The 15,309-nt window shown below is 46.9% G+C and overlaps 1 protein-coding gene across 16 annotated transcripts in view; it reads left to right on the top strand.

Moving 5' to 3' along the window:
* The window catches only part of LOC110525852 (armadillo repeat protein deleted in velo-cardio-facial syndrome homolog), a 233,601-nt gene that overhangs the window by 147,906 nt on the left and 70,386 nt on the right, over positions 1-15,309 (top strand). For 11 of the 16 annotated variants that reach the window (XM_036979987.1, XM_036979986.1, XM_036979992.1 and 8 more), the window contains 3 exons: positions 11,901-12,059; positions 12,439-12,459; positions 14,243-14,383. In XM_036979987.1, coding sequence (XP_036835882.1) covers positions 11,901-12,059; positions 12,439-12,459; positions 14,243-14,383 — 321 coding nt within the window. The remainder of the gene's footprint in view (positions 1-11,900; positions 12,060-12,438; positions 12,460-14,242; positions 14,384-15,309) is intronic. The other 5 variants (XM_036979996.1, XM_036980001.1, XM_036979999.1 and 2 more) reach the window with 3 other exon arrangements.

Here is a 15,309-nt window from a genome sequence, read left to right on the forward strand (position 1 = left end):
CTGTGGTGTTGGAAGAGGGAGTGGAACTGACTGTGAAAGGGAGTGGGTCTAGGCTACAGCAGCTATAGCACAGGGGCTTAACCACTCAGACTCATAGAGGAGATAATCCATACTTCATCTGTATCAGTGCTGCCTACCACACTCCCCTCCCCACCGCCTCCCTGACCCAGCCAAACCTCAGCCTCCCGCAGAGCTACACAACAGACTCCGAATGAATAGTGCAAGACTTTGAAAATAAAGATTTGAGAAGTGCATATCCAAACCCAGTGTAAAATATCTTTCATATCCAATGCCTGGGGACCTGGGAGCTCTTCTGAGCTGGGGAAAATCTCTATTACACATCGCTATTCAAAGACGACCTTTATTCACAGCCAGGCAGCAGCTCGGCAGGCACCTCTTCAATCTCAAAAGGATTTACTGTGTTCGTAGTATATGCTCACAGCTCGATTGAGAGAAATCCGTATCGTACAAAATACATTCCTTGGATATTTTTAATTTGCCTAGCAAGTGCATGTTTTTGAGTTTAAAAAAAACTTGCTTGTACGAGCCAGGGCTTCAAATAAGGCATTTTCTTTTTTTCAGCCAAGTCACTTGGTGGTTAAAACGTTGACTCTTTTGCTCTAATTTTAAATGCAGAAAAGCACACCATCAAAACTATGCTGTGGAAATCTGTCTTGTTTAAATATTCATTATGAGCTTTCCCCTATGATCTTAGACACTCTCTCGCGTACTTACGCGCGCACACACCCACACACACACACCTTCACACCTTCACAAAGACCCCTACTGTTGTCTTTTTGTATCACTTCACCACCTCAGTGTTCAGAGAAAGTAGACCTCCCCTCGTTTCTTTAGGTATTAGTGAGAGTGGGGGTGTCATGTCTTTAATTTTAAATTATTATAGTAATTGCGCAGTCGTGTTAAAAAGATGGAGTAGAGATCCTATTCCAATCAAATGGCTCTACTACGGACCTCTCACAGTAGAAATGAATGGCACTGCACTGAGGCAGAATGTTTCCTTTAATGATGGTGCTCTCTTTGTCTCTCTCGCTTTCACTCTTTCTCTCGTCTCTCTCTCTTTGTGTCTTGCTCGGAGTGTCACTCTCCCTCTCTTCCCCTCCCTGTCTCTCCTCTTTATCTGTGTGTTTGTAGTCTCTGTCCTGAGTGATGTTTCGGAAGCACTTTGTTGTGTCAGGGCCCAGTGTTTTTTTTTTTCCACGACTGTGAGAGATGAGAGGACCTCTGTGTAGACAGGGAGTGATGGCGAGAGGTAGTAATGGAGAAGGCAACAGACGTGTACTCAGGTTGAACCTCTGAGAACCCAGATCTCTGGCATGGTTACTGTAGTATGTCTACAGCTACTGAACTTTACTTCAGCGGAGGACTCTTCTCTTCCGATATCGTAATGGAGTCTGCATACCATATCAATGGCTGTATATAATTCTATATCATAATGGAATCTCAAATCAAATTTGATTTGTCACATTGATTTAAAATGCTTACTTACAAGCCCTTAACCAACCATGCAGTTTTAAGAAAATACCCCCCCAAAAAAAGCATTTTTAAAAAATAAGAAAAGAATAACAAATAATTAAAGAGCAGCAGTAAATAACAATAGTGTGACTATATGCAGGGGGTACCAGTACAAAGTCAATATGCGGGGGCACCGGTATTATGTAAATGTAATATGTACATCTAGGTAGAGCTATTAAAGTGACTATGCACAGATAATAAGAGTAGCAGCAGTGTAGAGGGGCGGGGCGGGGGCGGGGGGGGGCGCGCAATGCAAATAGAGTGGGTAGCCATTTGATGAGCTGTTCAGGAGTCTTATGGCTTGGTGGTAGAAGCTGTTTAGAAGCCTCTTGGATCTAGACTTGGCGCTCCGGTACCGCTTGCTGTGCGGTACCGGAATTAACAGTCTGACACGGGTGGCTGGCTTCTTTGACAATTTTTCCGGCCTTCCTCGGACACCGCCTTGTGTAGAGGTCCTGAACAGCAGGAAAGTTGGCCCCAGTGATGTACTGGGCCATACGCACTACCCTCTGTAGTGCCTTGTGGTCAGAGGCCGAGCAGTTGCCATACCATGAAGTGATGCAACCAGTCAGGATGCTCTCGATGGTACAGCTGTAGAACCTTTTGAGCATCTGAGGACCCATGCAAAATCTTTTCAGTCTCCTGATGGGAAATAGGTTTTGTCGTGCCCTCTTCATGACTGCCTTGGTGTGCTTGGACCATGATAGTTTGTTGGTGATGTGGACGCCAAGGAACTTGAAGCTCTCAACCTGCTCCGCTACAGCCCCGTCGATGAGAATGGGGGCGTAATCAGTCCTCTTTTTCCTGTAGTCCACAATCATCTCCATTGATCATGTTGAGGGAGAGGTGGTTGTCCTGGCACCACATGGCCAGGTCTCTGACCTCCCCACTACAGGCTGTCTCATTGTTGTCAGTGATCAAATCTACCACTGTTGTCATCTGTAAACTTAATGATGGTGTTGGAGTTGTCTGGCCGTGTGGTCATGAGTGAACAGGGAGTACTGGACTGAGCACGCACCCCTGAGGGGCTCCCATGTTGAGGAGCAGCATGGCAGATGTGTTGCTACCTACCCTTAACACCTGGAGACAGCCCATCGGTACGTTCAGGATCCAGTTGCAGATGGAGGTGTTCAGTCCCAGGGTCCTTAGCTTAGTGATGAGCTTTGAAGCACTATGGTGTTGAACGCTGAGCTGTAGTCAACGAATAGCATTCTCATCTGCATACTATATCAATGGCTGTACCATATGGAGAAGCCATACTATATACAGTCCTATATCATGGTATTATCTCCTATATCTCCAGCCACAAGTCCTGGTCACAGGGACTTCCAGTTAGAACCGAACATCCAGGTAGAGTCACTCAGGCAGCCGGCTGACTTCCTTTGCTACCTGGGCTGGAAGATTAGTCCGTCTGGTCGTCTTGGTCCTCTTCTGTTTTACTGTGTACTAGTTTTTATTAGGAATCCCCATTAGCTTCCGCCAAGGCAGCAGCTGCTCTTCCTGGGGTCCAAACACATCAAAGCACCCACATTACATATAAAACAAAAGATACAACCCGTGAACTATGTTTGTGCTGAATGAGCTAAAGAGAAAAGAGTGCATCATATAACACTGTAGATGGAGCGCTGTAAATGGAAATATTCTGTCTGTCCACAGGGAGGGCTTCCAATTGACCCGGCACACAGTGAGTTAGGACCATTCAGCCTGTCCATCCGCTATCAGCCCTGCCAGGGTATGTTTTCTCCCAGTACAGTCTCACACTGAGAGTAAAGTGGAACTGAAAAGAGCACTGCCTCTCCTCGCTAATATCTTTAATCAGCGAGAGAGGAATAATAAATAAAAGTGGCTGGGCCGAAGCACAACGGTCCTGCTAGATTTATCCATGTAGCTCTCTGGTTAAGAGACAGATATTACACAGCCCCCTTATCTCACCGCCGAGTTAAAGGTTGGCTGTAAATCTGCTGGGCGTTCTCTGACGGAGACCTGGGCCTAGTCTTGATGCCAAACAAGCGCCTACTATATGGCTGGGGGTCTGCATCTTTACACGAGCTGTAAAGAGTTGGTCAGCGGCCGGCGGCTTAATGGCATCACACTGAGTGCATATTTGAAAAGCGGTGGCCGTTATCTTGATGAACTGCGTGGCCGCTGTGCTATGCGTTGTGTCTCGACTGGATAGAGAAATATGTTAGCGTTTGCTGACATCTTGGCCCTTTTGTAAAGGAGCCTGTCTCTCAGGGGACAGTAGGTATCTGTGTTAATACCCAGAGGCCCCCGGGGGCCTGTTATGAGCTCTACACTGTATCTGCCTGCAAGTCTAATGGTTCTCGCTCACACATGGGGTTATGAGGTGGGGATGTTTTCTTCCTCTCATCTGTAAATTCCATGAAATGGGTTATCCCAATGCAGCCGAGCACAGCCGTGTTTTAGTGTGGAGGGGGGCGGTGAGCGCTGGCCTGGCCTCGTAGCATTACTAGCTAGCAGGACGTGGAACACATGTCACTCTCCAACCCTCCGGAGCTCACACAGACCTGAGCTTCTGGGAACAGTTGCTCCTTTTCCACGGCCCTCCCTTCCTCCACCCCCATCCCTCCTTCCTCCCCTCCTGATACAGTCAGGTGGCCTGCGAAGGGGGTCTTACACCCCTCTCGCTACAGGCCTAATAATAATAATTACAACCCCCCTCATCCTCCATCATCCATTCCCTGCTGGCGCGGAAGACGAATTCCTCCCTTTTCTCTCAACTGCACCGCGCCCCCTATCCAAACAAACAACCCCACCACGAGCACTGACCCCTACCAGAAGGCCCGGACCCATTGTTTTACCTCTGTTACTGCCGTGTCATACCACGGCTCTAGTTGGAGCGCTGCTTTTTGTTTTTGTGTCTTCATCCTTTTCTCTGATCTCCTCCTTTGTCCTTATCTTCGCCCCCCTCCCCCCCTCTTCTCCTCTTCTTCAATCTGTTTCCTGAAATCTGGAGCTCTATAGAAGTGATTTATCCTCATGCTGGTTAGCCTGTCTGTGTTGACAGAGCATATTCAGTGAGAACTGTCAGCGTGGAATGCAACCCAGAGCCACGTCTGACTGCAGACAATGAAGTGTGAATGCTTGTGAAGTGTGACTTTAGTGTGTGCAGGTGTCATGTATAATTGTGCCATATGTGAGAAATAGGTTTTCGGGGGGGAAAATCCCAGCCAATGAATCAGAATGAACATCAGCCCTGGAGACATATCAGACATTGCTTTTTTGTTTTGATTGCGTCTCTATTAGTAGTTAGCTGGTTCTGTCACAGTGGGGTGGGGGGACGACTGTGAGCTCCTGTTGTGAGGCTATCAGATCGACCTCCCCTTATTACAGCCAGGTTTTTAAATTAGACTCATAGTTTATTGAAAGTCAGAGGTGGCCTCTGTGTCTTGCGGCCAGCCCATCAACATGTCCAGTCAACCAAGTTTTATCCGGACTCACTCTGGGCTTTAGCACAAAGGAACAAAAGAGTTGGCCAGATGGGGATGGTGGTGAAGGGGCTTCTGGGAAGCGGTAAGGAAAGGATGTCTTGGGCTGGGCAGGGAGGGAGGAGTGATGCAGGGCAGGCCTGTGAAACGAGGAGACTATGCATGAGGAGAGAGAAAGAAATTTGGCTCAGGATCACTCGCCAGAGGAGGGCAGATTAAAGGAGGGCAGATTATGCCCGGCTGCATTGTCAGAGCTTTGGCCGCTGTTTTGCGTGTGTGTTTGTTACCTCCTGTCCCAGTCACTCTACTGGGCTGTGGGTTTATTTGTTGCTCATTTCACTCTAATGGAACAAGTTTGTGTGTGTGTATCTATAGATCAGAGTCTGTGTGTTACTTCATGTCCCAGTCCACTGGTCTGAGTGTGTTTGTCTCCACTTCCAGCTCCAAGCAGTCACCAGTTCACCAGCGGGATGCCCTCGTCCAGCCACCACGGATTAAGTCTCCTCTCCTGTTAGTCTGATCGCTCCTCCACTTCCTATCATTCCAGTCAATTAGGACCCAGCCGGGCTGCCCCTGCCCTGCCTGTAACTGAGCCGGGGGCTGACTGGGGGGACTTGTCTCTGGAGCCCTGTTGTGGGGTGCTTAGCCCAGGGACAGTGTGCTGTGTTGGGTCACTACCACACATTGTCAGCCCGTCACCCTGGTTTCTCTTCCTCCTCCTGTTGACTTAACTGCACCTGCCAGACCTCCAGGCCTCCAGGCCATTCCACAAGCAGCCCTTGTTTTGGCTGGCGTATTCCATCACTTTACTGTTTTTTTTATTGTTTTGTAACGGGCAAGGTAGTATAATATAGTGCATGGTTTCACATCCCTTCCCTCAAAAACCCTTGTCATGTGACCTGGGTTCGAGTCTGGTGGAGGGGTGCCGGGAGGGCAGCCGGTAGAATAGAAGGGATGATGGGAAATTAGACGACCCAAGGTTACCCAAGCGGTCTTTGCTGGGGGATTAATTGTGTAATGATTGCTGGCAAGGACTCCGACTGAAATCCTGTTACCCATGCTGCACTGGGGCAGGGAAGGAGCCCGAGGTCCTGGAGAGGCAAGGTGACACTCATCACAGGTAGTCTTAACCTGCTAGGAATCAAATGAGCTCGATCTTAACTGGAGGTACAGTAACCACTCAAAAACTAACCACAGGGCCTCAAATTATTTCATCTTGCTAGTCTACGGTATAATTCCTTACTAGTGCATCCTGAGCAGTTACTGCACATTAGATGTACAGTATTGGATTAAGACTGGAGGAATCCATCTGTCTTTTTACCTGGGATATTTAGAACCAGGATGTGTTATACACAGTGGTCTACACAGGAGAAAAACTTGAGACATTTCTCATGGGTGATGGATTTTGTTACTCAATTCTTTCTCTTGCAACACCAATACAAGGACTTCTACATTAGACTTAGCGTTTCATACATAATTCAAGAGGGAAGATTGACACTGAAGTGCAGAGTTTTAGGCCTAGCTACTTGGATCATTGTTCCTCTTATAGTTTCATAATGAAGCATCAAGCACAGAGGCTGCCCTCCCTTCACTCCTCTCTCCCCTCCTCCTCACCTCCCTCCCCTCCTCTGCTATCTCCTAGCAGGGACATGCCTGATGGTTGTGTGATGGATGACTCAGGGATTGATAGAGATAGGAGGCTGCTGTTAATTAACATCCACTGTATCTCTACATCTCCCGCTCACTACTTTTCTCACCCACCGTTTCATCCAGAACAACCCACATTAGTACATCTCGGAATGATGGGAGGGGTATTCTCTATAAAGATGCATTACAATGAAATATAATACTCGGTAACTACTCAGATTCCGTATCACATCAAGACTTTGAAAAGGAAACTGAACAGGATCACGTTTACCTTCTCAAATAATATTGTTTCTCTGCATTTTGTTACGTTCAATGTAAACAGAAGGAGATTCATTCATATGTTCAGTCATCTACAATACTGTGAAGACTTCTCCCTCTTCTAGACATGGTTCTGTTGTGACCTTGTATCAATCTGTGTGTGAGTCCCTAATGGCACCCCATTTCCTACGTAGTGCACATTAGACCCGAGCCCTATTGGCACGGTCAAGAGTAGCGCACTTCATAGGGAATAAGGTGCCATTCAGGACACAGCCTGTGCATGTTGCAGGGGAATTCCATGACTCACTGACTAGTGGGCTGTGTGGTAGTGATTCAGAGCTGCCAGTTTTTACAGCCCTGTGTTAGTGGAGCACATGGCCATCCCATAGGAAACTGTGAACATTTTTAAATATTTTTTTGATGATCCTCAATTTGGATTTTGGGTCCATTATCTTGACTGAAAAATTGGAGTTTTCCTTTAACTCAGCCTAACACGCGCACCCACACACACACCTGGTGTCAGGAGTTCACCTGTGTGTAAGCGTCTCCTCTTAGAGCTGTCAGAGAGGTAAAGCGTCTCCTCCTCTTAGAGCTGTCATAGAGGTGAAGCGTCTCCTCCTCTTAGAGCTGTCATAGAGGTAAAGCGTCTCCTCTTAGAGCTGTCATAGAGGTGAAGCGTCTCCTCCTCTTAGAGCTGTCAGAGAGGTGAAGCGTCTCCTCTTCTTAGAGCTGTCAGAGAGGTAGTGTCTCCTCTTCTTAGAGCTGTCAGAGAGGTAGTGTCTCTTCTTGGAGAGCTGTCAGAGAGGTAGTGTCTCCTCCTCTTAGAGCTGTCTGAGAGGTAAAGCGGGGTATATGGATAGAGCCAGCCCTCTGCTCCATACTGTGAGACGGATCCAGACAAACAAGGCTGAATAAAGTGCAGGTTTGGCTAATCCTCCACCTGCCTCGAGGCCAAATCCTTGTCTGTCTGACACTTCAGTCTCACCTCTCTATTCCCTTCTCTCTCCAAAATTGGTTTACCACCGAAGCATTTCTCAGAAATATCGGTCTTTCACCCTGTGGAGCTGTAGTATGGCATCTGCTGACCTAACTGTAATTGGGGAATTTGCGGTTTGCACAAACTATATTGCATTGTCTTGTGTTCCTCCCGAGCTATGATCTTGTTCAATATGTGTCATCCTTGGGTTCATTAAGTACACAGTAATATACAGTGCATTTGGAAAGTTTTCATTCCCCTGACTTTTTCCACATTTTGTTAGGTAAAATCTCATCAATCTACACACAATATCCCATAATGAAAAAACATTTTAGAAATGTTTGTAAATGTATATAAAAAAAAAATGGAAATGTCCCATTTACATTAGTATTCAGACCCTTTACTCAGAACTTTGTTGATGTACCTTTGGCAGTGATTACAGCCTCAAGTCTTCTTGGGTATGACCCTACAAGCTTGGCACACCTGTATTTGAGGAGTTTCTCCCATTCTTCTTTGCAGATCATCTCAATCTCTGTCAGGTTGGCTGGGAAGCATCACTGCACAGCTATTTTCAGGTCTCTCCAGAGATATGTTCGATTTGGTTCAAATCCGGACTCTGGCTGGGCCACTCAAGGACGTGCCGAGACTTGTCCCAAAACTACTGCAATGTCTTTGTGTGCTTAGGGTTGGAAGATGTCCTGTTGTCCTGTTGGAAGATTAACCTTCGCCCCGGTCTGAGGTCCTGAGCGTTCTGGAGCAGGTCATCAAGTCATCAAGGATCTCTCTGTACTTTGCTCCGTGCATCTTTCCCTCGATCCTGACTAGTCTTCCAGTCCCTGCCGCTGAAAAACAACCCCACAGCATGATGCTGCCATCACCATGCATCACTGTAGAGATGGTGCCAGGTTTCCTCCAGACGTGACACTTGGCATTCAGGCCAAAGCGTTCAATCTTCGTTTCATCAGACCAGAGAATTTAGATTCTCATGGTCTGAAGTACCTTTTGGCAAACTCCTAGCAGACTATCATGTTCCTTTTACTGAGGAGTGGCTTCCATCTGGCCACTACCATAAAGGCCTGATTGGTGGAGTACTACAGAGATGGTTGTCCTTCTGGAAGGTTCTCCCATCTCCACAGATGAACTCTGGAGCTCTGTCAGAGTGACCATCGGGTTCTTGGTCACCTCCCTGACCAAGGCCTTTCTTCCCCAATTGCTCAGTTTGGCTGGGAAGCCAGCTCTAGGATGAGTCTTGGTGGTTCCAAACTTCTTCCATTTAAGAATGATGGCGCCTGCTGTGTTCTTCAGGATCTTCAATGCTGTAGATATGTTTTGGTACCCTTCCCCAGATCTGTGCCTTGACACAATCCTGTCTTGGAGGTCGACAGATAATTCCTTCGAGCTCATGGTTTGGTTTTGTTCTGAAATGCACTGTCAACTGTGAGGCTTTATATAGACAGATGTGTGCGCCTTTCCAAATCATGTCCAATTAATTGAATTTACCACAGGTGGACTCCAATGAAGTTGTAGAAACATCTCAAGGATGATCAATGGAAAGAGGATGTGCCTGAGCTCAATTTTGAGTCTCATAGCAAAGTTTTGGGTACTTATATAAATAAGCCGGATGTGGAGGTCCTGGGCTGGCGTGGTTACTCGTGGTCTGCGGTTGTGAGGCTGGGTTGGGCGTACTGCCAAATTTTCTAAAATGATGTTGGATGCAGTTTATGGTAGAGAAATGAACATTCAATTCTCTGGCAACAGCTTTGGTGGACAGAGCTGCAGTCAGCATGCCAATTGCACACTCCCTCAACTTGAGACATCTGTGGCATTGTATTGTGAGTAACCTGCACATGTTAAAGTGGCCCTTTTTGTCCCCAGCACAAGGTGCACCTGTGTAATGATCATGCCGTTTAATCAGCATCTTGATATGCCACCTGTCATGTTGATGGATTGTCTTGGTCAAGGATAAATGCTCGCTAATAGGATGTAAACAAATTTGTGCACAATTTGAGAGACTTTTTGTGTGGAATATTTCAGGATTTTTTTTATTTCAGCTCATGAAACATGGGACCAACACTTAACATGTTGCGTTTGTATTTTTGTTTGGTATAGTTCTAGAATGTGTATCATGGCAACAGTACACATCACTTGGACACGCATGTGCATTTTTTTTTTATCTCAATGAAAGGTCACCTTTAGATGACAGCCTCCCCAATCTCTTCCCAGTATGCGTCCTCGTTCTTTCTTTCTTTGGTTCTTTCTTTCGCTCTCTTTCGTTCTTTCTTTGGCTCTCTTTCGTTCTTTTGCTCTTTCGTTCTTTTGCTCTTTCGTTCTTTCTTTCTTTTGAAGGTTGGGAATGGGTTAAGAGAGGGAGGGAATAGGCAGGAAGAGAGGGGGAGGGAGGGAAGAGGCATTACTCTGGGATCAAGCAGCTGGTTAGTCAGCTAGTAGGCCTCTGAGTTGCTTTGCTCGAGCCACAGCTTGCTTGTCAGTCTTTTAAGCGGCGGCCTTGGATTGCTTAGTCCTGCTTTGATGGTATTTTCTGGCGTTCAGGGATGTTGTGTCTCAAGTACAGCCAGGAAGAGCTGTCCTGGCCGTTGGCTTGCTACTACGGATTCACTGTACACACAGGGATGCACTCTCTTGCATGCTTGCGCAGTTGCCGACTTCTAAACTCGCACGCTATCGTTCAGTCCTCTAGTCAGCCTTCAAGCCTGTGAGTTCCCTGCATCCCGGTAAAGGTAAACGGATGTTCAAACTGGCAGGTCTGGCCCACGTCAGACATACTTTCCTGTGTGTACAGTACCGGAGAAGGGGACAATTCTGAATACAGCAGGTTTTTGGTCTCGTCCTACACAAAGAACAACCAAGTATTACATCACATTGAAAGGTAAATAAACACCATGTTCTGCGGACCGTTACAAAGAGAGCTTTCATCCCACACTACTTGATTAACCAAAGGTCAATTGCTTTTTCAAACATCCCACAACAGTTGACTGAGAAAATGACACTCTGTACCTCAGCTATTCTTCCCAGTCATTAGTCCCAATAACGGAGAGCTGACACACTGCTCCGAGGGAAATTACTTAACACACAATTGACTTCACTAATTGACTCTACTGCTGTGACGAGGAGTAACTTTCTTTGACTTTGTCCCTGAAAACGATGTCCAGAATCCCCCTCCCATCCCTGTACACACACGCAAACCTAACAGCCCGGCCCATAGGATTAGGGAGGAGAAGATTCTCAACATGAAAGCGGAGTCTTCTGACTGATCAGCAAGACGGACGGGCAGCAGATCAATCAGGTTTCAGTGAGACAGAGGGTCTTTGAAGCGGCTAGCTAACACTGCTTGGCTAATCAATGAAGAACTGCCCGCTTGTTAGCACCTTCAAAGACTCATAGAAAACAAACAGTCCCTCTGGCATCATCAACTCTGTGCCTGCCTCACCCAGCCCTCCCTCCCTCCACGCCACTTTGCTAAACCCACAATGCCACACACAGCTCATCTCTCTCTTGCTCTTATTCTGTCTTTAGTTCTTTCTCTCCTCCCTCTCTCTCGCTACTTGGTTGTTGATGATTAAATGCAAATGGCTTCCTTCCTATATTCCACATTAAGAGGGTGTACAGCAGTTTGTTGATGTTAATTGTCTGAGTATGGAAGCAGAGTTTTGGTACAGTCGTGGATGACCTCATGGAACTTCCTGTGGCAGGAACAGGAAGTTCTATACACGCACGCACACCGACGCAATATGAATCAAATGCAATATGCCTGATAGCCCTCTAGGCTTTTGTTTCATTGAGGATACATCTTTTCTGATGAGGGGATATTGTGATATTGTGTAAAACTGTGTATAAATTGCATCCTCAGACCGTGTGTGTGTGTGTGTGTGTGTGTAGGTTCAGTTCCAGAGTCCAGACTACGTACAGTATACCCCGGTGGTTACCGATCCGCTATCAATAAAAAAAAAATGTGATCGGCACACAGATATCCAATGTCCAATAGTGTCCTCTCCTTCCCTCCCTCACTCTCTCTCCAGGAGCAGAGCCCCAGTAACCAGACGTCTCTGGCCATGATGCAGGAGCCCCAGGAGATGGTGGAGGAGACGGTCACCATTGAGGAGGACCCTGGCACGCCCACCTCCCACGTTTCCGTAGTCACCTCCGACGACGGCACCACGCGACGCACAGAAACCAAGGTACTGGGGGGAAGCAACATCGTCGCACATCACAAAAATGAGGTAGTAATTAGGTAGTAGGTACCTAGGTGCTGGAGGAGAATGAAATTCAATGCCCACACACTATATTGAAACGTGTTAATGCAACAAATTGTTTGGGTTGCTTACAACCCTTGGAAATGTATGTGGCAGGTTGCCTGCAGTAAAACAGCATGGTAATTGTTTTATGATAACTCTGCAGCCTAAAGTGACGGTCTCTAAGGCCCGTGATCCTTTAACCAGATGCCCAGATTTTGTCTTACAATTTGGTTACTGTTTCAGTATTGCTCCCAGAGTATTTTGTGTTGCAGGTTCTTTTTTCTTGATTCCCCTCTATTGTGTTTTGTTGTTTCTATATAAGGATATGTCAACTAACCTGAAGGTGAGTTGGAAAAACTTCCCCCCTCATCACTTTACTATCAACTCACAACACCATTTTGTGTGTGCCCATGTCAGCCGCGCGCGGCCACACCCTTCTGTCACACAGGCAGTCTGTCTCTTACCTCCTCACAGCCAGCCCAACACTCCACAGCTCCAGTATTGTTACTCTTCCTGTCCTTCCTGAACGTAGCTCATAGCTTCTCCACTTCAGTCAGGCCTGCTCCACGCCATGCCCACTACCGCTCCAGACAGTGTCTCAGTGCAGTGTGCTTCCGGATGGAATGGGGCTCTGGTCAAGTTCTATAGAGCTCTGGTCAAGACTAGTGCACCATATAGGGTGCAATTTGGGACGCAGGGCCAAATAGAGCGGAGATGTTATTTTCCGTAAGTCTGGTTCCCTAGGGAGGGACCCAAGGGAATAACCCTGGCTAGAGCTGCTGGTACACTAGAGACACTACAGAGTCTGCAATTAAACAGCCCTGCTAATCCCTCTGTTTCATTGTGTGTGCTGCTATCCTATTGTAGGGGATAGGACACATGCACACTAAAGCAAACAGGCACACACACACAGGCGCACGCACACACACAGCTAAATAAAACAATCTTGGGCTTGGGGATTGAGGGAGTGAGGGTCACTGATTTTAAGGACACAATTCCATAGGGATGTGAGCGGGTGTTTTTTGGAAGTCAATTTGAGGGGAAGAAGCAGATTAAGAGATGGTTTTGACCGTTCCTTTCTAATTGGTGTCATCGGTTGGCCAGCCAGCTTGTGATGGCAGCCTGCGTACGTGACATTTCCAGACTTTCATCCTTCTCGCTCAATCGCTTTCTCTCCCCCTCTTACTTTCTCTCCCCCTCTTACTTTCTCTTACACTCTCTCGCCCTCACTCTTTTTCTTATCTGTTGAATTTACAGTATGTGTAATTGGGTTCCTTTGAACAGGCGGCTCCAGCTGGCTACTTACTGCTAATGCATTTCCTTTCATGTATTCTGAGTATCCCCTCCAAGCACAACGAGATTTCACACTATTGCTTTTGGGGGGAAAAAACATGTTTTTTATTGCTAAACACATATGCAAACAAGGCAAGCAGCAGTATAAGCAGTATCAGTAGCCAGCCACCACACTGAAACAAACAGACCAAAACAAGGCCTGGGAATAAGTTAATGTGGGGTGGCGTTCGCTGTTTAAATGCTAACTATCTAACCGCTCCAGCTGTAAAGGAGTGAGTGAGTCAGTCAACTGGCTGGCTAGTATGTGGTAGACGCTATCTGCACGCACGTACACACACACACACACAGGGAATGGGTATCACCATGTCCATCCTCCATCTCCCTCCCAACACACGGTGCTTTTCTGTGGACGTGGTCCTGTGAGGGTTGTGTGATACACTCACACTGTTCTTTTAAAGGAGGTAAATTAAAAAGTGTATATTAAAAGCAGCAGCGTTCATTCCGTGTCCTGTGGATGGGAGTTAATGAGGGTTAAGGCACGCCACAAACTCAATCAACACAACAGGCCTTAATACACACCAGCACACACGAGGGAGAAAGGTTTGAACGGAAAGAACGAAACCCGCTCGGATGCAAAATTCTATACTGTAGCATCAGTCAATTTTAATGTGCGGTTTTTACGCTGTCATTGTTTTGGTGATTTTTTTTTTTTCCTGTGTTGTTGAATGGGTTGAATCAACAGGCTTGTCCATGTACTGTGTATGTGCAGACAACTGCCAATGTGATGCCGGTACTACTTATTGACCACCTCCGCCATCAACGCTTTCCCATAGGTGACCAGGGTGATCAAAACCATCACCCGCCACACTTACCTGCCAGTGACCATCATCGAGACCCCGGTGGTGCTGGAAGGTTCCATCTCACCGCAGTCCAAACCCAGCACCTCTTCTCCCACCCCGTCACAGACAGACACAGTAAAGAACCCAAAGGCTGTTTTTTTTTGTCTTGAAGTGAACCCCTAACCCTTCCTGCTCATATCTCCCTACACCTCCCACTAATTCCAGGGCAGTTGGTTTATCAGTTTGAGCTCTCTGTCTATAAAAGTTGAATGCGGCAGAGCTGGTGAAAGTGTTACGGCGTTATAAAAACAGCGTGGAGTGTCTGCCCTCCCTCCCCTTTAACAGCCTAATACTTGGTAAACATAGGCCCCGGTTTGACTGCAAGCACTGCCTTAGCCACATGGCCCTGACAAATACATACAGACCCACAAACACACACCAGCGTTTTAGAGATTCTCGTTTAGCCCGTTTACAGTAGTCTAGATGGGCCTTTTCTGAAGCACCATCCCCAGGCCCCCAGTTTGCTTGTTTTTGCATGTTGTGATCTATAGCGGATCAAAGTTCTGTTTGAAACCTGTCTGACGGTTTCTCGTGCTGTACCAGCGAAGGCTCTTTAGAAGTCATGTTAGTAGAAAAACGTGGTGTTTGTCAAGGCTTCTCTCCCTGGCTGAGGTGGAAGACGGGCTCGTCAAAGATTGAGGGAGATTGGGCCACGGCAGATGTTTAGCCTGTGGTGGTTTGTACAGTTTTAGGACCAGAATCCTGATTGAAGAACACTGCTGAATAGTTCCTGGTATTGGTCATCAACCCCAGGCCTAAGAGATCACCTCCACATTTCAGCCCAGTGTAGGAGGCACCGGGTCATTTTGAGTGAAGAGCGACCCCTGTCCCAACCAGACCTGCACTCAATTACCGTCACCACCTCCATTTGAAATGAATGGCAATGAAAGTCCTCTAATCAAGCAGCTGATAAGAGAAAGCCAGCCTGTTATTTTAAGGCCAGCGGTTCAAGCTGTTTCATTAAGTTTGGAATCTGACAAAGACTTTATTTTTAACATGAA

This window comes from Oncorhynchus mykiss, chromosome 6, assembly GCF_013265735.2.
Source record: "Oncorhynchus mykiss isolate Arlee chromosome 6, USDA_OmykA_1.1, whole genome shotgun sequence".
In the NCBI taxonomy this organism is placed as follows: domain Eukaryota; kingdom Metazoa; phylum Chordata; class Actinopteri; order Salmoniformes; family Salmonidae; genus Oncorhynchus; species Oncorhynchus mykiss.